We start from the raw sequence: 24,019 nt of genomic DNA on the forward strand, positions 1-24,019 counted from the left end.
TGACATAATCATAATTAATCAATCTAACATAATTAAAAAAAATGCTAATTAAAATGATTTCCAAATTTTGACCATATGTGCTCTACCAAGTCTGCCTGAAGATTGCGATGAATGTTTCTATCACGAATTTTAGCATTTCTTTGAAGCATTGTCGGGAAGTCAGAAATAGGTCTATGCAATACTTCAACCATTAGGGTGTTGGCGGGGCCGTCATCATAATTAAAATCAAACAAACTCTCATATGTATCTCTTTCATCCTCGACAATAATGTTGTGCAATATGATGCATGCATACATAATATCTTTGAGAACATCTCTTTGCCAAAAACGTGCTGGTCCTCGTACAATAGCAAAACGAGATTGAAGTACTCCGAATGCTCGCTCAACATCTTTGCGTACCGCTTCTTGGCATCGGGCAAATAATTTTCTTTTCTCTCCTTGAGGCAGTGGGATAGTTTTAACAAATGTACCTCACTCTGGATAGATACCATCTGCTAGATAATACCCTTTGTTGTATTGTGTGCCATTTATCGTAAACTCAACTCTCGGAGCTTGCCCTTGTAAGATATCAGTGAATATTGGGGATTGATTTAACACGTTGAGATCATTATTGGATACTGGAACACCAAAAAATGCAAGCCATATCCAAAGATCTTGCGACACAACTGCTTCGAGCATGATTGTTGGTCTGCCGTGATCACCTCGCGTGAATTGACCTTTCCATGCAACTGGGCAATTTTTCCATTCCCAGTGCATACAATCAATGCTTCCCAACATGCCTGGAAAACCACGCACCTCCCCCATTTGAAGTAAGCGACGAAGGTCCCCAGCATTGGGCCGTCTTAAATATTCGGTCCCAAAAATATCATTCACTTCTCGAACGAAATTGACTAGACATTCAATAGCGGTAGTTTCACCAATTCGAACATACTCATCAACATAATCGGCAGGCGCTCCATATGCCAACATTCGCATAGCAACGGTGCACTTCTGTAATGGCGAAAGCCCCCTTCTACCGACTGCATCAAACCTCGTATGGAAATACTCTAAATGATTTTCTAGAGCTTGCACTATGTGTAGGAATACATGTCTATGCATTCTAAATCTTCTTCGAAATTGATATTCTGTATACACCGGTTCATCAGAAAAGTAGTCATCGAACAAACATTGGTGTCCTTCTACATGACCTCTATAATGTGGGCTCTCTTTCTTTCTTGTCTTGTTGAGCTACCCCCATCCATGAGCGCTTTGAAATATTGATCATCATGATCGTCAGTACACTTTGCAATTATGATATCCTCTAGACTCATATTGTCGTATGGATTCGGAGAATTTGGTGAATCCATTGTTGAACTTAGAGTATATGATATTTGGGAATGAAAGATGAATGAAAGAGTAAAATGAAGGATTGAATGGAGAGTTGAGTAAAAGGAATATTGAAATTTGGTATTTATAGACATGGTGGCCGTTAAAATGTAGCCGTTAAAATATAGCCGTTAAAATGTAGCTGTTAAAATATAGCCGTTGAAATGTAGCCGTTAAAATATAGCCGTTGAAATGTAGCTGTTAAAATATAGCCGTTAAAATGTACCCGTTGAAATGTAGCCGTTAAAATATATATAAATGATGAATTTTGAAAATTTTAGATTTTGGGAGTTGGTATTTGGAGAATTTGGAAAATTTGGAGAATTTTGGGATTCCATTGGTAAGAAAAGAAATTTTGTGATATTGATAATTTGGAAGAAGATGTATGTAATGGTGTGAAAATTAAATGAAATAAATGAGTATTTATAAAAAAATAATAATAAAAAAATCATGTGATAAACGGTAAAAGAAAAATAGTAACAATATATATATATATATCTATAAAATGTTTTATTTATATATATAATTAAAAAAAAAAGGAGAAAGCACCGTTGCTTCACAGTGGCAACGGTACCTTAATTTTGTTCAAATCTTCAACTCCTCCAACACATAAAGTAATGTGTTGTCAAAAAATGGTCAACAAGCCACTTTGAAGGCAACTGGAGATACTCCAAGTGATCCACTCATACTTAAAACTTTTTAAAATAATATCCCCCAATAGCCTCTGAGTGCAATGGACTGCTGGGAGCAGCTTGCACCATCACAACAGCGACGTCTTCGAACAAACTTTTCTTCACACCAATAGCTTTAACTTGCACTAGCTATACTTTACACACCAAGCTCAAAAATCCACGCCTTTCCCTTAAAGTCTCACATACAAATTGCGACAATCACTTTTTTTTTCTTTTTTCAGATTACATAACACATACCTTATGAGATAGACATGTAACTTTCATACAAAGCTTCTAGGTTGTGTGAACTTATAACACATGAAAAAAAAACTGATGATGTTAGCAGCACGCGACAATGCAATGGATGAGTTAGTAGATATTCTCTAGAATATTCCTTATTTAACAAATATTGTTGTAAATTAAATTCAAATAAGTTATATTTGAATTTAAATATATTTTCTTGTATACTTTCAAACTATGTACATTTATAAATTTACCAAACTACTCCTAGCCCTCCCTAGAAATAGAGAAGTTCATTTGTAAAGTGTTTTTAATTCTCAATCATTCTGAGGTATAGAGATCAATTCTCTCATTTGTAATTATTATCTCTTCATAGTGAAAAACTATAGTGGACATAGGCTCCAGATTATAGTTGAATCACTATAACTTCCTTCCTGCACTTCTAGTTTTATGCACCAAGTTTTTCATTAATTTTCATTTTGATTATCTTTTTTAGTACAAGTTTTCTCACATAAGTTTGAACACCTCTGATTGACAATTTTGTAAGTCAATAGGTGGTAGTTTGCAATGTAACAAAAATGGATTATGCGATTAGTAAAGCTCAATCTAAAAACAATTTAATTTAATAAATTGAATAACAACTTAATAAGTTTTATATTGAGATTAAATTTTCATTTAACTACATATTTAATTAATTAAAATCTAAAATGAATAATGCTAACATGAGTGTTTCATTAACTAAATCTATATCATATTCAAACACTTTAATGAGAAAAGTTCAATTTTCTTTATGTTTTTTGTTTGAGAAGATTACATAATATGAGAAAAGTTATATTAGTTTCTATATTTATGGACTAAAAAAAATGCCATAAAATATAGTAAGTTTTGCCAAAAAAAAAGAAAAAGTTTAAAATATAACAATTCCATAAAATATAAAAATTAGATTACCATAAATAAAAATACAAAAAACTCTCTCACTTTCAATCTCTCCTCTCTCCCTCATGCACTCAGTCCATCTTTTCGGTTTTTCTCTCCCGGCAACAGTAGAGATTCGGTCACCCAGACGCCATCTCTCAGCAAATCCTCTCAGCAAAGCTCTAATTCTTCTTCTTCTTCTTTCTGGTTTTAATGTTATCCTTCTTCTTTTTTTACATTTGATTTTGCATTTCAAATCTGATTTTTTTTCTTCCATACCTAATTGTAACTGGTTACCTTCCAATTTGTTCAAGTTTTTTGTTCAGGTCTGGTTTTTTTTTTCAGACCTGATTAAGTAACCAAATACCATGGTGACTAATTTATTTTATTCAAATCTGATTTTTTTTCAGACCTAGCTGTAACAAGTTATAATAACGATCACTTTATATTTTTTTTGTTTAGATATGAATTTCTTTTCATACTTGACTAAATAACCATGTACAATGACAATTGATTCTATTTTTTTTTTCAAACTTAGTTGTAACCAGTTATGACTATGATCAATTTAGATATTTTTTTATCTGATTTTTTTTCCAAGTTTGGCTAAGTTATTTGTTACCATCGCAATTGGTTCTTTTTTTTCAGATCATTTTTTTTAGATCTAGCTGGAACCAGTTACCATCACGATCAATTTAGTTTATTTTTTTCATATTTATTTTTTTATTCCAGATTTGGCTAAGTAACTAGTTACAATTCATTTGGTATTTTGATAGTGGTACATTACTTAAAAAAATCAAAATTATTTTTATAATTGTGACTAGTTACCACACATCACTAAAAAAAATTGAGTGTAGCATACGATTACTACCATATAAAAAAAAAATTGCTTTGATAATGGTAATCAATTAGTGTGGAAAAAATATTGAAAAAAAATTAAAAAACAAATGGAAGAAAAGTTGAAGAAATGAGAATAAAATGTATGGTGAAGAAGGTCTCAGATTGTTTTTTCAAAAAATAATGTAAACAATATTGCTTAAAATATGAACGGTAAAAGATATTATAAATAATTTAAAATTATAAAAATAACCTCAAAACATATTAAAACTAGCTACTAAAATTGTATAAAAATAAAATATGGTATACCAATAAAATATTACAAATACATGGGAAAAACTCCCGTAAAAATGTGAACAAAAAAATGCCATAAGAAACTTAAGAAACAAAATTGCCATATTTTTCAATTTTTTTGTAAAAATATCATATTTGGTATAATTTCCTTGTTTTTTTTTATTCCATATTGTGTTTGATTTTGTTTTGCAGCTTTTAAAGTACTTTTATAGAGTTTCACCACCACCAATATATATTAATAAAATAAGAGTAATGATAGATGCATTCTCAATTTGTACACTCAAATTACATACCATGATGTGTAAATAATCTTAATCATAAATATTTTTAAATAGAGTCTGCATAATATTAAATTGTATGGTTGTGATTAATTACACATTATAGTTTGTAATTTGAGTGTGCAAATTTTGAGGGCATCTATTATTAGTAATAAGGAAAAAAAATGGCAAATGACAAAAGTCAACCATATGTTGTTGGAGTTAATAGTTATTGGTAAATCTCGTTGGGGATAAAAAGGGGGCAACTATCTCCAATGATATTTTAGACCACCTCGAATGGTGGGTGCTCTACCGGTTGCCATCAAAGAGCAAAAATAACCAATATTGTTGACGATAACCAATATTGTTGGTTGCATTGGGGAGCCTGGGTCCCACTAGGCCAAAAGCAATGGTTCCCTCGTAGGACCATGGTTGGCAACTCTTAGAAATGTTCGCTATTGGAGTAATTTTTTTAAAACTCTTTACAGTTAAAAAAATTGACGGAAAGATAACTTAAATAATTATTTTTTTTTAAATTGACCCTAGAGAACACGTGATAACCTCTAATTAGTCCAAACTATTTTTTAATTATTGAAATCTTTTAAAAATTCAGAAAAAAAAACTGAAATGAAAATAAAATATTTAATCCAAAAAATATAAACAATATATTTTAAATTTGGAAAAAAATTATAACTTATATTTTAAAAACTAAAAAAATAAAAATATTAATTTAATGAAAAATCTAAATAAAAAACAACAAGAAATTTAGTCGCTAATATCTCTATTATTATAATTAGGCTATTTATGATTTTTGTCCCTCGATCTATGACCTATATATTATCGTACCCCTTGATTTTTTCAGGCCGTTAAAAGTTCCCCCTGAACTATTCATAGTGTTGTGAAGTGAGACTTCCATCCAATTTTGTCTAATGTGACTAATGTCATGCTGACGTGACTCTTTGCTTGTTGATGTGTCTTGACTACGTTAGCGCCACATGTGTAAAAATATTAAAAAACTCTTTTTTTTTTATTGAAAATTGATCAATTTTGTATAAATCACTATACTTAAAATAATTTAAATTAAATGAAATATTACAAAATTAATTTTTGTATAAACTATGAATTATTTTAAATTTACTAATTTTTAATAAAAAAATAGATTTTTAATATTTTTAATATATTTTTTTTAACAAATATACATGTGGCGTTGATGTAACCAAACCACATCAGCAAGCAAAGAGCCACATCATCATGTCATTAACAAAATTGGACGGAAGTACCATTTTACAATACTGTGAATAGTTCGGGGGTAAAAAATCCTAAATAACCTAATAATTATTAGAGATATTTGCGACATAAGTACCCAATGTTTGAGGTTTGTAACCAGCATAGACCCAATCTTTTTTTTAGTGGGGAAAGTACCCAAAGTTAGAAAAATATTAATTTCGTTAGTCCTTGTCCATTTAGCTTCGTTTGGTGATGACTTGACCAACACGTGTCACTTCGTGATTGGTCCAGCCATAAATTTTTAAAAAAACATTAATTGATTTTAAATTTGAAAAACTAATTAAAAATATATTTAAAATAAAAACTCATTTAAAAATTAAAAGAAAAATTATTTGGGTTTATACATTTTTGGACCCTGTGTTCTTTTCCATTACCTGTTTGGACCTTATGTTTTGACAAATTACTTTTTGGACCCTATGTTTTGTAAAATGGTTAAAATAGAACCATAAACTCTATTTTGGTCAATGTTTTCTTAACTAAAATCACAAATAATTTACCAAACTAACAATTCAGAACAAAAATAAATTTATTCTGCTTAAAAATTGTGTTGTTATATTCAATTTTTTCTTCATCAAAATTGAGTTTATGGTTCTATTTTAACAATTTTACAAAACATAGGGTCCAAAAAGTAATTTGTTAAAACACAAGGTCCAAACAGGTAATAGAGAATGTTGACGTGGTTCTTCGCCAACAGGTAATTAAGAAAAGAAAGAGGATGGGATTAGTGCTTATGTTGAACCGAAATAGATGAATGATCTTGGAAATGGAATGGTGACACAAAATACGTTTTTTAGGTGGTTCAAAGGTTAAAATCATTCTACTCCACCAGTCAATATTATTGCTATATGCTTGGTATTCTTTTACAGGGTATTTCTTACACAATCAAATCCAACCCTTTGTAACTCCCAGGGTCTCCATATTTATAGGAGAGGGCACTTGGGAGTTGGTAAGAAGGTCATCCCGTGACCTTCCTACCTATCATGTCAACTCTGTGACATTCATGATTAATTCCTAAAACCTGACACATAAGTGTGGTCTAATCAATAGGTAAGGGGATAATGGGCCGCACGACCCAACCCAGTCGTGGGTGTTTGAATACGCACGTTCATGCTGCGTGTCCGAGAAGTCAGGGATATATCAGACACGTGATGTCTGATATATGCACGTTTACCTTGCGTGGTTGACTTTATAAAGGGTCACAGCCTCCAGCCCTAGCTCGTACCACGAGCTGGATCTTCCCTTGACCTGTGGCCTTCAGAGTCCAGACTCAGTCCTTAAGTAATCTTGGCGAACCCTTAGGTTACCTCGAGCTAAGGAGGTAGGACCTTACGATGGCAGCTCCGGTCTTGGGGATGTCCATGTGGTAGTCATGATTAGGCCGTATCTCAGCTCGCTAACAGCCCGTGGGAAAATCAGGTCGTACATCTGCCCCCAAGCCCCTGCTCGTGGTACACGACGTCGCATAGGGCCACAGTAGGGCTTTTAGGCTTCCCCATGAACTCTTCACATTCCACATTTTACGCAGGCGCCGAATACGTGGAACATCATGGTTGGTGACGGTACGTCTTCCGAGAACCGCATTTAATGGCCTAGCCTATACTCAGCCGCCGTTTCATCTATCGAGTGGAGGGCCTTGGATCCCACATCAGGGCAATCCAACGGCCCTCTTCACGTGGCCCTTCACGTATATAAAAGGGGTGGCTACCTTACGCATGAGCCACTCGTTCATTTGAAATTTTTCAGAAATTTTCTTCTTCTTCTCTCTTCATCTTCAAAAGAAAAACCCTCTTCTTTCCGGCTACCATTCCCAGTGTTCAGGCGTAAGGACTCCTTCGAAGCTTTGGAATCAACTACTCCGACGAAGCCCCAACCCAGGCGATCCCTTCATCCTCTTCTCAACCAAAACACTCTGTAAGTCTCCTGACTGTGCATGTTTTGAAATTATTTTTCACTGTAGCTTAGGTAAATATTTACTGTAGCCGCATGCAAGGGTTTGCTGGTTGTTTGTGGGCATGAAGGGTAAGAGCCTTTTAGGTTAGGGTATCTTTGCAGTAGAAAACCATTTAGGGGCATGGTTTATAGGATGCATTTTCTGGGGAAAATTTTTGGGTAGGATTTTTGATGTGCTGGTTTAAAGTATTCAGTATTTTGGGTGCAAAACCGGGTAGCTTAGGGGACACGCTTCACAGGCGGTTTTGCCTTCCTTGCCTACTGAAACTTTCCTTCCAAGGCAAATTCTATCCTGACCCTCCTGACACACGAATTTCGAGTAATCGGGGATCTTTTGGGAGCACAGGCGCGTGTTCATAGAACCGCGTGGTCTCACTCTCCACGGGCTGGGCTTACCTCAGCTCGTGCAAAGAACACTCCTTTTGATTCTTCCTTATGCTTAGGTCGCCTTTTCTGAAATCTTTTCTTTTGTTCGCTAGGTGACCAGATGGCACCGAAGAAGAACGCTCCAAAGAGGACCGCTGGCAGCTCGACCTCCCAACAAGACAAAGGAAAGGAGGTGATGGCTGAATCCCTGATTCCCAACTTCGGGCCAGCAGTGGAACGGGAGCTCGAGGTGGCCCCCGACGCGTTTTTTGAGGCGGAGAGGATCGTCTTAAAGATTACTGACCAGGCGAGGGTCAATAAAATATTCCTCTCCCACAACATCGAGCTGGGGAGAGGATCCGTAATTGCCCGACCTCCCGCAGAAGGCGAGCGGAGCTGCGTGCCACTTGATGAGGCGTTCTCGGCCTGGAGCGACGAGCATTTCAAGGCGGGGGCCTTCCTCCCGTTGGACCAGTACTTCGCCGATTTCCTCAACTTCGTGAGGTTGGCCCCATTCCAGCTCCCCCCTAACTCTTACCGTTTGTTGGCGGGGTTAAGATACTTGTTCTTGAAACAGGAGTGGGAGGTCCCCACTCCTGCGGACATCCTGTATTTCTTCTACCTCAAGGCCAGCCCGGAGCAGCGGGGGCGAGGTGACGGGTTTTACTACTTAACCCGGTTCCCCAACACGGCTGCGGTCATCGAGCTGCCCAGCCACCCCAACGACTTCAAAGATCAATTCTTTATGTCGACGGGGTTCCGAAACTGTGAGCTGCACTACTTCAATCGTCCCCGTAAGTGCCTTTAACTTTAGCTCGTAAGTTAAGTATCGGTTAGCTTTCCCTATATCCATTTCTGACTTAGGATAATTCTGCAGCTATCTTCGCGAGGACAGAGAAGTCTGTGATCCTCGGCAGCCAGTACGTGACAGACGAGACGATGCTGCTGGCCTGTAAGCTAATCTCCCCAGGCCAGACTCTGAACCTGAGGAGGCCCCGGGCTCTTCCCCCAGCTCGCGATATGAGGCCTATCATCGTGGAGGAGGCCGCGGGGGATGAAGATGAGGAGGACGAGGAGGACGAAGTGCCCCTCGTGAGGACAAGGAAGCGGGCGTTGGAGGTCGCCCAAAGGATGGACGAGGAGAGGATCCGGTCCGGAGCAGCCGCGGGTCCTTCTGGCCAAGGTAACCCATACCTGTTTAGGAACTTAGACAGGGCCGCTGCCGACCCCCGGCTAGCTAGGTATAATCCCAAACAGATCGTCCAACGCCATCGAAGTGACCCAGACTTAGATGAAACCCTGCTCCATTGCGTCGACCAGCTCGTGTTGGATTACGAAAGTAGCCGTCCTAGGGGTACCATAGTTGTAGACAACACCCTAGCTTTTAGGTCGGTTCTATTCGAGGAGTATGGGACTAACCTTCGGTCATGGCCATCACTCCGGGAGGGCACCGTAGCTCCGGGTCTTAGGCAATATGTAGAAGAGTCTAGTCCTGAGCCAGACTCGAATCCAGAACTCGCGCCAGCTCGAGAAGTAATTGGCATAGATCCTCCCGCATGAGCTCCGGGGCCGATGGTCGTAACCATAGATTCTTCTTCTAGCTCGGGGGTAGGATTCCCTTTAGTATATATATACTTGAATTTCGCTTTTTTCCCCTTTGTTTTTGCATGATTGTTAACTTGTGTACTAACCATGTCTTTGTTTTGACAGAAGAGATGTCTCAGCCTGGAGGAAAGGGTCTGCGAGCTGCGTTCATCGAAGGGAACTCCTCCGCCGGGGCTTCCGGGCCCAAAATGAAAAAACTCCGGACGTCGAAGAAAGCCGCTGGGACCCCAACCAAGCTTCCTGCAAAGGAGAAAGAGCAGCCCCCAGCCGCCCAGGTCGTGGAAAATGTTCCTCCTGCTGCAGGGGGGAGCAGCATGCCCCCACCCCCTCCGCAAGCTCCGGCCTTCGTCCGGGACACAGGAGCGGAGCCCGGGGCTTCGGCAATTGCACCTTCCAAGGTGCGCATCCCGGTTGACCCCCAGGACCTGGAGAAGATTCCAGAGGCCTTCCGGGGGACAGTGTATGAGACAGCGAACTACGCCGTCAGCCACATCTACAAATTCAACGAGAGGGAGCTCAGGGCCATTGAAACAAGGAGCCCGGTGGGCGTGCTAGAATCTTCTTTGGGCATGGCCCTAACGGTAAGCTGACCTTACCCTTTTATGGTTTTTGATTATCATGCCTTGCCCTATTTTTCCTTTCTCCCTTCTCTTTTTTTTTCTAAGGCAGTTTCCTCTCCGTTTTCGCAGAGCGCCGCTGCCCTTCACCGGAGCATAGCCAGGACCAAGGCCCAACTCGAGGATATGAGGAGTGAGCACCAGGCGGTTGTGGCCACTCACCAGACTTCCTTGCAGACGACTAAGGATGCCCTGGCGGCCGCGCAGGCCGAGCTGGAAGAAGCCCGTCCCAAGCTACAAGAGCTCGAGGCTACCAAAGCCGCCCTCGCCGCTGCACGGGCAGACCTAGACACTGCGAAGGCTGAGGCCAAGGTCGCTCTGGAGGCCGAGCAGGCAGCTTCAGGCACCGCCATGGAGGACATGTTCTACCATTGCTGGGCCTATAACCCAGACGACGACTTCTCCTTCTTGGCAGTGGACATCTGGGAGCCCTTGCTGGAAGGGTTTAAAGCTCGCCTCAAGAAAGAAGCACCTTCCGAGGCCGGGGAAGTCTCCGGCGCAGCTGAGCAGGGCGAGACGGTGACCTCCAAGGGGCCAACTGGCGGAACTTAGGGGTCTTCCTTTAATATTCTCAATTTTTTTTGTGTAACTTTTGCATGAGGTGTTTCCACCTCGAGACAATCTAATTATCAATTTTATTCTTAATTGACTTATTTCCTTTTGTCTATGCACTTTAGTTACTATTTTGAAAAACTTAGTTCGCGTTAACTTTTATCAATATCTCGTGCTTTTTAAGAAAAACAACGATCAATCGATTTAAATTAACTTCTAAGTTTTATGACCTGGTTATATCCAGGAACTTAATTTGAAAACTTAGTTCGTGATAATTTTTATAAATATCTCGTGCTCTTTAGGAAGAACAACAATCAATCGATTTAAATTAACTTATAAGTTTTATGACCTGGTTATATCCAGGAACTTAATTTGAAAACTTAGTTCGTGTTAACTTTTATCATTATCTCGTGCTTTTTAAGAAAAACAACGATCAATCGATTTAAATTTACTTCTAAGTTTTATGACCTGGTTATATCCAAGAACTTAATTTGAAAACTTAGTTCGTGTTAATTTTTATCAATATCTCGTGCTCTTTAGGAAGAACAACGATCAATCGATTTAAATTAACTTCTAAGTTTTATGACCCGGTTATATCCAGGAACTTAATTTGAAAACTTAATTCGTGTTAACTTTTATCAATATCTCATGCTTTTTAAGAAAAACAACGATCAATCGATTTAAATTAACTTCTAAGTTTTATGACCCGGTTATATCCAGGAACTTAATTTGAAAACTTAGTTCGTGTTAACTTTTATCAATATCTCGTGCTCTTTAAGAAGAACAACGATCAATCGATTTAAATTAACTTCTAAGTTTTATGACCCGGTTATATCCAGGAACTTAATTTGAAAACTTAGTTCGTGTTAACTTTTATCAATATCTCGTGCTCTTTAAGAAGAACAACGATCAATCGATTTAAATTAACTTCTAAGTTTTGAGGCGACCTGGTTAAATCCAGGTACCATATGCCCCCCAAGTAACTGGGAAAGGGTCTTTCGTGGTTACTTTAGATTACACTTGTAAACATGTACAATCATAAGAAAAAAGTTAATTCTCATTGCTTAATACATAAAAAATTACCTTTTAGGCCTTACAAGGAAATCATTGATAATATTTCTTCAAATGGATGGCGTTCCAAGTTCGTGGGACTGCCCCTCCATCTAGCCGAGCTAATTTGTAAGTTCCCTCTTTAATGACCTCGATGACTTGATATGGTCCTTCCCAGTTTGGTCCCAATACTCCATCTTTGGGATCCTTACCGGCCAAGAAAACTCTCCTGAGGACCAGGTCGCCAACGCTAAAGGCGCGCTTCTTTACTTTTGAGTTGAAATAGCGAGTGATTTTCTGCTGATAATAGGTGAGTTGGAGTTGCGAATCTTCTCGTCTTTCATCAACCAAGTCAAGGGAAGTGCAAAGTAGCTCGTGGTTGCGGTCCTGGTCATATAAATGGACCCTATGTGAAAGTACCTTAATCTCCACAGGGAGGACTACCTCACTCCCAAAGGTCAAGGAAAAAGGAGTATGACCCGTAGGAGTCCGATGTGAGGTCCGGTATGCCCACAGAACCTGGGGGAGCTGTTCTGGCCAGACCCCCTTCACTTCGTCTAGTCTCTTCTTGAGGCTCGCCTTTAGAGTCTTGTTGACAGCCTCGACCTAGCCGTTCGCCTGAGGATAGGCCACGGAGGAGAAACTTTTCACGATTCCGTACCTTTCGCAAAATTCGGTGAAGAGGTCGCTGTCGAACTGAGTCCCATTGTCGGAAACGATTTTCTTGGGCAGCTTGAATCGGCAGATAATGTTCCTAACCACGAAGTCAAGGACTTTTTTGGAAGTTATTGTTGCCAAAGGTTCTGCCTCAGCCCACTTCGTAAAGTAGTCGATGGCCACCACGGCGTAATGGACCCTGCCTTTTCCAGTAGGGAGGGTCAAGTCGATCCCCCAAACTGCAAACGGCCATGGGGACGAGATCATCTTCAGCTCGACTGGGGGAGCTCGGGCAACTGTGGCGAATCGTTGGCACTTGTCGCACTTCTTCACGTATGAGATCGAGTCCTTGGACAGAGTGGGCCAGTAATATCCTTGCCTCATGACCTTTAAGGCCAAGCTTTGCCCCCCAGTGTGATCTCCGCAAAAACCCTCATGTATTTCCTGCAGGATGGCCTTTGCTTCGTCTGGAAGAACACATCGTAGGAGAGGTAGGGAGTGCCCATGTCGGTATAGCACCCCGTCTACCATCGTATACCTGGGAGCTTGATACAGTATCCGCTGCGCGTCGTTACGCCCTTCAAGTAGCTTTCCCTCGACGAGATACTCAAGGATGGGGGTCATCCAGGCCGGCCTGGCGTCGATCATCTCGACCTACGTCCTGGCTTCTTCTATACTTGGTTTCTCCAAGAATTCTATCGGCACTCACCCCAAGGTCTTCGTCTCCCCGGAGGTGGCGAGCTTGGCAAGAGCGTCCGTGTTAGCGTTCTGCTCCCGAGGTATCTGCTCGATCGAGCCTCGCCCGAATGCGGACAGCTCAACTTTTACCTTTGCTAGGTAGGCAGCCATCTTGGGTCCCCGTGCTTGATATTCGCCCAGAACCTGGTTTACCACGAGCTGGGAGTCACTGAAGCACTGGACGGAGACCGCCTTCAGCTTCTGGGCTATCCTCAGCTCGGCCAGCAAAGCTTCGTATTCGGCCTCGTTATTGGAGGCTTTGAATCTGAATCTCAGCGCCGAGTGGAATCTATGTCCCTCAGGGGATATCAAAATGATTCCAGCTCCAGAGCCGTTCTTGTTGGATGAACCATCCACGAAGATCCTCCACGACGCCGGGGCCGAGGTGACCTGGGGTGAGTCTTCTGCAGGATCCTCCCGGAATCCTGTGCACTTTGCTACGAAATCGTCCAGGGCCTGACTTTTTATAGTAGTTCGTGGGGTGTACAAAATCTCGAACTGACTGAGTTCGATAGCCCACTTTAACAGACGTCCCGATGCTTCAGGTTTTTGCAAAACCTGCCTTAAAGGTTGATCGGTCATGACGTGTATTGAGTGGGACTGGAAGTACGGCCTGAGCTTTCGCGAGGCCGTGATAAGGCAGAACGCCAATTTCTCCATCAACGGGTACCGAGATTCAGCTCCGAGAAGTCTCTTGCTGATGTAGTAGACTGGTTTCTGAACCCGGTCTTCTTCCCGGACTAATACGACACTAGCTGCATCCTCTGTGACAGCTAGGTAGAGAAAAATAGGCTCTCCTGCTTTTGGTTTGGATAATACGGGTGGCTCGGCCAGGTGTGCCTTCAGGTCGAGGAAAGCGCTTTCGCACTCTTCTGTCCATTCGAACTTCTTATTTCCTCGGAGCAGGTTGTAGAATGGCAGGCACTTATCGGTGGACTTCGAAATAAACCGATTGAGGGCTGCCACCCTTCCTGTTAGGCCTTGAACGTCTTTGCGCGACCTGGGTGAGGGAAGCTCAAGCAGTGATCTGATCTTGTCGGGGTTGCCTCGATTCCTCGGGTATTGACGATGAAACCCAGGAATTTTCCCGATGCAACTCCAAAAGTGCACTTCTGTGGATTAAGCCTCATGCCATACTCCCATAGTATCTTGAAGCATTCTTCCAGGTCGGAAACATGGTTATCGGCAGTCTTTGACTTGACTAGCATGTCATCAACGTACACTTCCATGTTCTTCCCGATCTGGCTTGCGAACATTCTATTTACTAACCTCTGGTAGGTAGCACCTGCGTTCTTCAACCCGAACGACATGACCTTGTAACAATAAAGGTTAGTCGGGGTCATGAAGCTGGTGTGTTCCTGGTCCGCCGGATTCATGACGATCTGATTGTAGGCTGAGTACGCGTCCATAAAGGACATGAGCTCGTGCCCCGCCATGGCATCCACCAATTGGTCAATCCGTGGCAATGGAAAACAGTCCTTGGGGCAGGCTTTATTCAGGTCGGAGAAGTCAATGTAGGTCCGCCACTTCCCGTTAGGCTTTGGGACCAGCACGGGGTTGGCGACCCAAATCGGAAACTTGGCTTCACAGATAAAGCTGCATTTCTTGAGTCGGGCTACTTCTTCCTCTAAGATTTCAGCCCGGGTTGTTCCTAGGCGCCTCTGCTTCTGGGACTTCGCAGGAACGCTTTTATCCAGATGAAGTGTGTGCATGATGACACTCGGGCTAATTCCTACCATGTCCTCGTGTGACCGCGTAAACACATCCAGGTTGTCCTGCAGAAATTTAGTCAGCTCCGCCTTCCTCTCGCTGCAGAGGTTTTTCCTGAGCTTGACCGTCCGTGAAGGGTTCTGTGGATCGATGTTTACTTCTTCGAGCTCCTCAATAGCCTGGAGCTTGGATCTGTCCTCGCCTATTTGGGGGTCAATATCCTCACTTAAGACGATATCTTCCCCTTCGGCGCTCTGAGGTTTTTCAATCTCAGGATCAGCTAAGGGTTCCTGAGATTCCTCTCCACCACCTTGGATGGCCATTGTAAGCTGCCCGAGTTTCGATTTTCCCTTCATGGAAATGCTGTAGCATTCCCTGGCAGTGAGCTGATCGACACGAACAGTGCATATTCCCGTGGAAGTAGGGAATTTCATGGCGAGGTGGCGAATGGAAGTGACGGCCTCGAAAGCTATGAGCGTGGGTCATCCCAAAATTGCGTTGTACGCAGCAGAGCAGTCGATGACCACGAACTCGAGGAGCTTGGAGACTATCCGGGGTCCTTCTCCTAGGGTGATCACCAGCTCGATAGTCCCTATGGCTGCCGATCCTTCTCCCGAAAAACCATACAGCATCATGGAGGTCGCCTTCAGCTCGGTGACAGTCAAACCCATCTTCTCCAATGTGGACCGGAATAGGAGGTTTACTGAGCTCCCATTGTCGATCAGCACCCTCCTAACTCTTCGATTAGTGAGCTGAACTTCTACAACCAGAGGGTCGTTGTGAGGGAACTGGACATGGCCTGCATCTTCCTCCGTAAAAATAATCGGTGGCCTCTCCAATCGCTGTTGCTTTGGCAGATGCTGCTCCGGGACGAACTCTACTCCATTATGCGCCTTGAGTTCATTTACGTACCTCTTCTGGGCGCCCCTGCTCGTGCCAGCCATAGGCGGACCTCCAGATATTGTGGATATCTCTCCTCCTATCACGGGAGGAGGGACGTCCTGATCTACCCGAGACCCGGGCTGACTGACTGGGACTTTCGGAGCAGGTCGACTTGCTAGAACCCTGTTCAGCGCATACTGGGCCAAGGGGCCGGCTCGGATGAGAGTCTCGATCTCATCTTTCAAATGCCTACAATCATCGGTATTGTGGCCAACATCGTTGTGAAAACGGCAAAACTTGGAGGTGTCTCTCTTCCCCTTCTGGTGCTTCAACGGCTCCGGCCTCTTCCAGGGGAGGCGAGTAGAGTTAGCTAGGAAGATGTTCTCCCTAGAGTGGGTGAGCTCTGTATAGGTCGCGTAGACCAGCTTAAACTTGTCTATGGACTTATTCTTCTTTGGGCCGTGCTGGCTACCCTCGCCATTCCCCTTTCTTTTGCCTCCACCTAGCTGGTTGTTCTGTGTGACGTTTTGGGTTGCTGCCACGACCTCCGTCCCCACTCTAGCGGGCTGCTCAGGGACCTGGCTGATTCTTGCAGTTGAGGCTTCGGCCTCCTCCAAGTTGATCCATTCCTGGGCCCTGTTAAGGAATTCGCTCACTGAGCTAACTCACTTTCTTTGTATATATTTCCAGAGTTCCCCTCCGACGAGGATTCCAGTCCTTAAGGCCATGAGCTTGGAGCTGTCATCCGCGTCTCTGGCCCGAGTAGCGACGTTTGCGAACCTGCTCAGGTAGGCCTTCAGAGTTTCGTTGGGCTGCTGCCTCATGTTAGCCAAAGAGTCGGCCTTGACGCGGGCAGCTTGGGAGGCTCGGAATGCCCTCTTAAAATCAGCCGAGAAAGTTTTCCAGGAGATGATTGACTGTCTTTTGCCTTGCTTGAACCACTGCCTGGCTGGTCCAGTCAGTGTGGAAGGAAAGATCAAACACCTCAGCTCGGGGCCAATGTTGTGGGCCATCATCAGGGTGTTGAACATCCCCAGATGATCCGACGGGTCTTCGTCCCCATTGAATTTGGACAGGTGCGGCATACGGAAACCGGGTGGGTAAGCTGTTGCTGCTATGCTGAGGGCGAAGAGTTCCATCTCATCCCCCGAATCATACTCATCTTTCTCTTTCTCCGACAGGAGCTTCCTCATCAACTCCTCCATCTGAGCCAGGCGCTCGAGCGTTTTGTCCTGATTTCCTTGGTTTTTCCGGGGCTGTTCAACAGCTCCAGATCCATCGTACATATTTGGTGGGTTATTGCCCCTCCTATCTTGAGATAGGTTATTTGGGGCATTCCCACCGTTACGTACTTCGGACAGGGCTCCCCCTGAGCGAGCATGGCTGTCACCTCCTACTTGTTCCCCTCTATGAGAGTTAAGGCGATCTCGCAGGTCGCCCCCCTGGGTGGTTTGAGGACTTTGTACCGAGCTCAAACGCTGACGCAGGTCTCCGCCAGAAAGGTCACTCCGGCGACTGCCGGTCCAGTGGCTCCTGCTAGAGAGGCTCGGAGTCTGCCTTTGGTGGTGAGGATCCGGTCTTTCTCTCGGCGCCCTGCTACGTCGGGAAGGTCCTGCGGACGGCGGGTTTCTCCTGCTACTTCCGTAGGCTGGAATATCTCGGATGGGGCGAGGAGGATATGGATACCTTATGGGAGACGGAGGATGCCTGACCGGAGAGGCAATCTTGGTTCCGTCAGGACGGATCAAATTAGGTGGGGGCCTTTCGGCCCTACCAACCTGCGGGTCCTGCGCCTGGCGATCTGGACGAGGCACAGGACGGCTGTTGGGGACGGGCTGATGCTGTGAGCCCTCCCCGGATCTCCTTCGGGAATTTCCTCGAGCTCTCCTGGGCACGCTCGAGGCTGGTTGGGAGCTGGGAGTTGAAGTTCTGACCGAACGGATGTACTGTTGTTAGGCTCTAGGCATTTCTCCGAAGTTTGCCTCTCGATGGTGTGATGAGGGGATAGAGTTGGCTGTCGGAGGTCTGTCTGAGCGGCTATGCCTGGACCGATTACCCCGGCGGGACTTAGGAGTCCCGCCTTGCCTCTTTCCGACGTTAGCGTCGGTTGTAAGAGGGGGTAGTCGGGCCAACACATCCTTGATCTGCTAATTAGCTATTGCTAGCTGGCTCCTCAGCTGAGCATTCTCCATCTCCACCGCAGTGTAATAACCTGGGTTTGGATTAGGTGGCCGGGGCGCCGAACTTCCAGTGTCATCTTGGCCCGCCGGCTGTTTGCCTGGCCACTGTTGGACCACCGGAATTTGTTCATCGGGGATGGCGATATGATGAGCCTCCTGCCCATCATGTTGTTCCGTCTCGTTACCGTGTCTGGATCGAGTGGTCACCATAATTGGATGTTTGCGACAGCACCAATCTAACTTGCTCTCAATGAAAGCACCAAACTGTTGACACGGTTCTTCGCCAACAGGTAATTAAGAAAAGAAAGAGGAAGGGATTAGTGCTTATGTTGAACCGAAATAGATGAATGATCTTGGAAATGGAATGGTGACACAAAATACGTTTTTTAGGTGGTTCAAAGGTTAAAATCCTTCTACTCCACTAGTCAATATTATTGCTATATGCTTGGTATTCTTTTACAAGGTATTTCTTACACAATCGAATCCAACCCTTTGTAACTCTCAGGGTCTCCATATTTATAGGAGAGGGCACCTGGGAGTTGGTAAGAAGGTCATCCCGTGACCTTCTTACCTATCATGTCAACTCTGTGACATTCATAATTAATTCCTAAAACCTGACACATAAGTGTGGTCTAATCAATAGGTAAGGGGATAATGGGCCGCACGGCCCAACCCAGTCATGGGTGTCTGAATACGCATGTTCATGCTGCGTGTCCGAGAAGTCAGGGATATATCAGACACGTGATGTCTGATATATGCACGTTTACCTTGCGTGGTTGACTTTATAAAGGGTCACAGCCTCCAGCCCTAGCTCGTACCACGAGCTGGATCTTCCCTCGACCTGTGGCCTTCAGAGTCCAGACTCAGTCCTTAAGTAATCTTGGCGAAACCTTAGGTTACCTCGAGCTAAGGAGGTAGGTTCTTACGATGGCAGCTCCGGTCTTGGGGATGTCCACGTGGTAGTCATGATTAGGCTGTATCTCAACTCGCTAACAGCCCGTGGGAAAATCAGGGCGTGCAGGGAAAAATACAGGGTCCAAAAAGGTATAAACCAAAATTATTTTTATTAATAAAAAAACTAAAGCTAAATTTAAAGAATTTGGGATTAGGGTTTCACATCTTTCTTCAACCTCTCTCTTTCTCTCATTAACCAGCTCTGGTTGTCGGCGTCGCGCCTCCACATAGCTCCAGTATTCCCATGCTGGCCTGGTCTCCTTCATCACCACTCACGAAGCCCAGCCCTTTTCTCCGTTTTCTCTACCACGGCTTCGACCACATGGCTCCGTGATCGAACAACCTCTGTCTTTTTCCTCTGAGCTTCGATGGCGGCTCCTGGGCGATGAGCTCCGAGCTTCGACGGTGGCTCCTGGGCGACGAGCTCCAAGCTTCGATGGTTGCTCCTGGGTGACAAGCTCCAAGCTTCGATACCCTCTGCAAAGGTTTGCATTTTTACTTTTGGGTTTACAGTGGGTCAAAAAAATATGGGTTCAAATCTAGGTTTGAATATTAGTCTGAGTTTGTTGATAACTTTGATATTTTTTGGATTTTGGGTTGTTGATAATTTTTGTTGTTGAATATTATGTATTGTTATTTCTTAATGAATTATCTCATTGCATAGATTCATGGACGTTGTCTTGTTCAATTTTGGCTTAAAATTTGAGTTTGTTGATAATTTTTGGGTTTATGAGTTGTTGATAATTTATGGGATTATGGTTTATGGGTTGTTGATAAATATTTATGAATAGACCAATTACGAAGAGATACGTGTTGGTTCAATCATGAACAAAGGAAGCTAAACGGACAAAAACTAATGTAATTACTGTTTTTCTAACTTTCACACTTTCCTCACTAAAAAAAATTGGGCATATGTCGGTTACAAACCACAAATATTGAGTAGCAAATATCCTTAATAATTATTATCTTATACATTTATGCCAATAGAAATAACCAGTCTTTTCCACATCATATTAAGATAATTTCGACCTACACATCAAGTATGAACCATATCATCGTATTCCTTCCTATTATCTCAAACAAGTGATGTAAACCAAGTCCTAGCCTCCAAGGGGAGTAGAACTCGAGAGAGGTTAATGAAGCTTGAGTCACAAACAAGTATTATTTTCTAACCAGCATAGCAAACAATCCGTAATCGAGTCCTCAACGCCTGGATGCAAATAAATGTTTATGTTAAATTTCAAAGTATAGATATCGACACAATAAACATGTATGCTTTAACCAACAAAAATTAAAATAACATTTGATTGTCACTAATTTGATTTGCATTAGATAGAAATCCCCAGAAATAAACTTTAACATAGACTTGTAGTTTTAGACATAACATACAAAACATAAATGGAAAGAGAAAAACACTTTGGCAGACTTTCAATACAAGGAGATCAATGTCCCCATTCTCCTTTCAAATTTGGTCACAAATCATGGCCATTATTATAAGAGTTAAATAAAAACTTCCACCTGAAGTCAAACTCTTATGCCCGTCGTCTGAAATTGCAAAGTCGCTGCATCTAGTTGTATTCGTCTATCTAGTACCTACCATAATTTCTGCTTTCTGGAGCTGTAAAAATATTTAGGCTTTTCGCTGTTCTCATAAAGTCGCTGCAAAAGCATACAAGGTGAAGACAAACAGATGAAAGACATTAAGCTGGTGATTGACACGTCCAATGGGTAAACAGATGACAAACAAGAGAACAAAACTATAGAGCATAATACCTAAATGGCATCTTCAGGTCCTTTAGCAACTCCAGATGCATCAATAGTAAACAACAGGGTTCTGCATCTGAGATCCTTCTGTTTGATACGAGTCGCTCAAATTCTTGAAGAGACCCTCATAAGAGCCAAGAAATGAAATGCCATTAGTCAATCCTGAATCGTTAGATTCTATGAATATCTTACGGTGACCTAAATTCAGGCCATTTTCAGTAGGCTGAGGAGTAGGTCCTGAGTCATAAGGAGATCTCTCTGTGCCTGTGGTTTCATATTCTGCAGCGGTAACTTGTGAGAAACTAGGAGGGATATCACAGTTTTTCTGTCCAATGTCTATGCGTTGACCAAATAGTACGACCGGGTTGTTTCCGGCATTATTGGACCTCTCCAAACTCTGACCAGAATTCCCAATGGTAAGAAAGCTGGATAAACCTTCACTGGCACGTGTTTGGTCTATGAGGAAGGCATTTCCAGTAGGATGAAGAGTAGGTCCCGAGTTGTTAGAAGGAGATCTCTCTGTGTCTGTGTTTTCATATTCTGCAGCCCTCCCATCAGTGACTTGTGAGAAGCTAGGAGGGCTATTACAGTGTTTCTGTCCAATGTCAATGCATTGACCAAAAAGTAAAATTTGCCTGGCTCCCTGTATGCTTGCGGGAGTGTTATTAGATGGATAACCCAAAGGGTTGCTGAGCCCAAGGGAATTGCCTAGAGGGGATGACAGAGATAATTGGCCGCCTTCATGGGTTATGTCTGATTGCTGAGACTGAGATAGCCGGTACTTCTGTCTGGGTGGCAAAAAGGATGAGAGTTGAATGTATTCCGTGTTTGTCACTTGGACCAACCATGGGTTAATGCGTTTTACATTCTGTAGAAAATTTTCATCATCCCATGTCACCTGCAGTATGGTGGACAAAGATGGATGAAAACAGTAGATTATAAATGATGACATAGTACATAATTTCAGTGTATGAGTAGGGAAAATATCAAAATCTTCAATAACACAATTGAAATAATTAAAAAAGAAAAAGAAGAAATCTCAATTAGATCATTATAGTATCACCGTTGAAGCCTTTCTTGTACAGTTCACACCATCACCACAAACAAAACAAACCGATGGGAACTACTACTTTCCAAATACGTTATCAATGAGGATACCATATTCTGAATGTCTTTTGATATACAATAACATAACATTGAAAATTGGAATGTTGTTGTGTAATTAAAGTTTTGAAAATGAACCAAAAAGTCACGATAGAGTATCGGAAAGAGCGAGTTTAGATAATGTGATAAAAGGCAAAATTACACCATGCCTAAATAAGACCGCCACAAAATACAAATTCAGCAATGAATTGCGAAAACAACTTGAGGAATAATACCTCAAGAACCCGCCACAGGGAACGAGGCCAGCGACTTGGGTCAACTTCTTTAACAGAAGATACTGTGCCCATGAACCAGTTCACCCGAGAGGAATAGTCAGTCTCAAAAGCCATCTTGAACCTTGTCCCAGGGAACCAGTGACGTCTCATCACCGCATGCACCACCGAGGCCTTAACGCAGAACGCTGCAGTGGTAGCAGTCGGATAATAAACGACTTCGAATGGCTTCCCATTGGCTGCAAGATTTGCTGCTTTAATAAAAGATTCAGGCCTTATTCTCCCGACCCGTCCACTGTTCCGATAACTATTCAAATTCAGAATCCTCTTCTGGTTGCGAGAAAGGCCACCTAACGACGGACTATTGTTCCACCCAGAAGAGGATTCTACCTCAGCTCTTTCGTTTCCCCTCTTCACTCGCCTTATCCCAACAGAGACATCGCCATTGTTAGCCTTCAAGAACACAATCGAATCTCCGCACACCAGCTTCTTCTTGTTCACAAAATTACTCCACCCAGTAGTCAATAAATGCCGCCGAGGCGTTCCCCTATAGATATGTCTGAATTTCCAAAGCCTGTCGTGAACATCCTTCGCACAAAGAGTCTGAACTGGCGGATCCTTACTGTAATCTAAAGGCGGGAAAATCGTCTCCGCACATTGCTTCGGAACCGAGAAACCGCAACCATTGTTTGCGTCCGATTGAGTAAGCGTCTTCGCAAAAAATTTGGGTTTCTCTAAACCCTCATTGCCACTCAAAACGCCACCGCTGCTGGCGTCGTTCTCGTTCTCTTCATCACTATCCGATTCCTCTTCACTCGGCACCGGGACGAGACTAATCTTGGTGAAAACCTCGTCGGTAAGACAATCCGCCTTGAATTCCACGGCATTGACTCGGCAGAGAATCTTTGACGGAACTCTATTGGCAGTGAAACAATCAGCGTTGGTTGTGGCGTGCTCGGCGTGGCCTTGAGGGAAGTAAAACGCCTTAGAGTTGAGCGGAGGCACATGAACCAGTCGTCCGGCGCAGGCGTGCCATAGCAGGGGATCTATCAGGTTGCTTCTCTCTCCTCCTTCGCCAGGTCCATTCATCTTCTTCTTGTTCTTGGTTTAGACAGAGAAACTGGTCGAAAACACAAAAACCAAACCTAGTGATATTAATAATATTATAATGAACAGAAAGTGTATCAAGAGCGGAGTTCTTCTTCTTCTTCTTCTTTTTCTTCTGGGTATCCAGTCTTAGTGACCATTCTTACACCTCTGTCGAATGATAAACCTTCTTGATATATGTATATTTATATATATATATATATAAGTGAAATTTTTGTTATCTCTCAAGTGAATTTAGTTTTGAGATAATTAGAAATGTAGTTGGGAGAGATCTCAAAACAAAATTCAATTGAAATCTGATACCAAAAAGATTTTGTTGAAGAAGGGTATGCCAGAGAAAGAGGACGGCGGGCTTTAGTGGTGGTAGGGTAGTAAATATTCTTATTGGGTTTAATAAGGAATATTCTTTGAAAACACGAGAATTTCTGTTGACCCTTTCTGATTATGTATGTTTTCTCAGGACTTTGACTATTCTGACATAATTGGTCAACCATTAAAATTTAATGAGTATATTGTTTTTTTTTTTTTTGTTGGAAATTCAGTGAGTGTATTAGTGTCCGTTTACCCCATAGCACTAGGCAGGGGCGTTTCTGTTGTTGTATATAGAAAAATTATAATCTAAATTTTTTTTATATATAATATTTTACAT

The 24,019-nt window shown here is 42.6% G+C and overlaps 2 protein-coding genes across 3 annotated transcripts; both read right to left on the reverse strand.

Annotated features, from left to right (window-relative positions):
- Positions 1 to 470: 470 nt before the first annotated feature.
- On the reverse strand, positions 471 to 1,345 carry LOC133792121 (uncharacterized). The gene is made up of 2 exons (XM_062230043.1): positions 1,231 to 1,345; positions 471 to 1,123 (listed from the first exon to the last, which is right to left on the reverse strand). Exons 1-2 carry the CDS (start codon positions 1,343 to 1,345, stop codon positions 471 to 473), a joined length of 768 nt encoding a protein of 255 aa, XP_062086027.1.
- Positions 1,346 to 20,001: 18,656 nt separating this feature from the next.
- LOC133788585 (auxin response factor 16-like) lies at positions 20,002 to 23,819 on the reverse strand. Of its 2 annotated transcripts, XR_009873288.1 has the most exons (4): positions 22,267 to 23,819; positions 20,897 to 21,785; positions 20,642 to 20,782; positions 20,002 to 20,333 (listed from the first exon to the last, which is right to left on the reverse strand). XR_009873288.1 is itself a non-coding variant. In XM_062226108.1 (3 exons), exons 1-2 carry the CDS (start codon positions 23,350 to 23,352, stop codon positions 20,937 to 20,939), a joined length of 1,935 nt encoding a protein of 644 aa, XP_062082092.1. In that variant the 5' UTR covers positions 23,353 to 23,819; the 3' UTR covers positions 20,382 to 20,782; positions 20,897 to 20,936. The 2 variants fall into 2 exon arrangements, 1 of the variants encoding a protein (XP_062082092.1); XM_062226108.1 differs by lacking the exon at positions 20,002 to 20,333 and having other exon boundaries at positions 20,382 to 20,782.
- Positions 23,820 to 24,019: the final 200 nt, after the last annotated feature.

This window comes from Humulus lupulus, chromosome 7 (assembly GCF_963169125.1).
Source record: "Humulus lupulus chromosome 7, drHumLupu1.1, whole genome shotgun sequence".
Classification (NCBI taxonomy): domain Eukaryota; kingdom Viridiplantae; phylum Streptophyta; class Magnoliopsida; order Rosales; family Cannabaceae; genus Humulus; species Humulus lupulus.

Coding starts and splice junctions, on each gene's coding strand:
- LOC133788585 (XM_062226108.1), bottom strand. CDS start 23,352: ATGAATGGACCTGGCGAAGGAGGAGAGAGAAGCAACCTGATAGATCCC. Junction 21,786..22,266: donor CCCTGTGGCGGGTTCTTGAG/GTATTATTCCTC, acceptor ACCATACTGCAG/GTGACATGGGATGATGAAAA.
- LOC133792121 (XM_062230043.1), bottom strand. CDS start 1,345: ATGGATTCACCAAATTCTCCGAATCCATACGACAATATGAGTCTAGAG. Junction 1,124..1,230: donor CAAAGCGCTCATGGATGGGG/GTAGCTCAACAA, acceptor CGGTGTATACAG/AATATCAATTTCGAAGAAGA.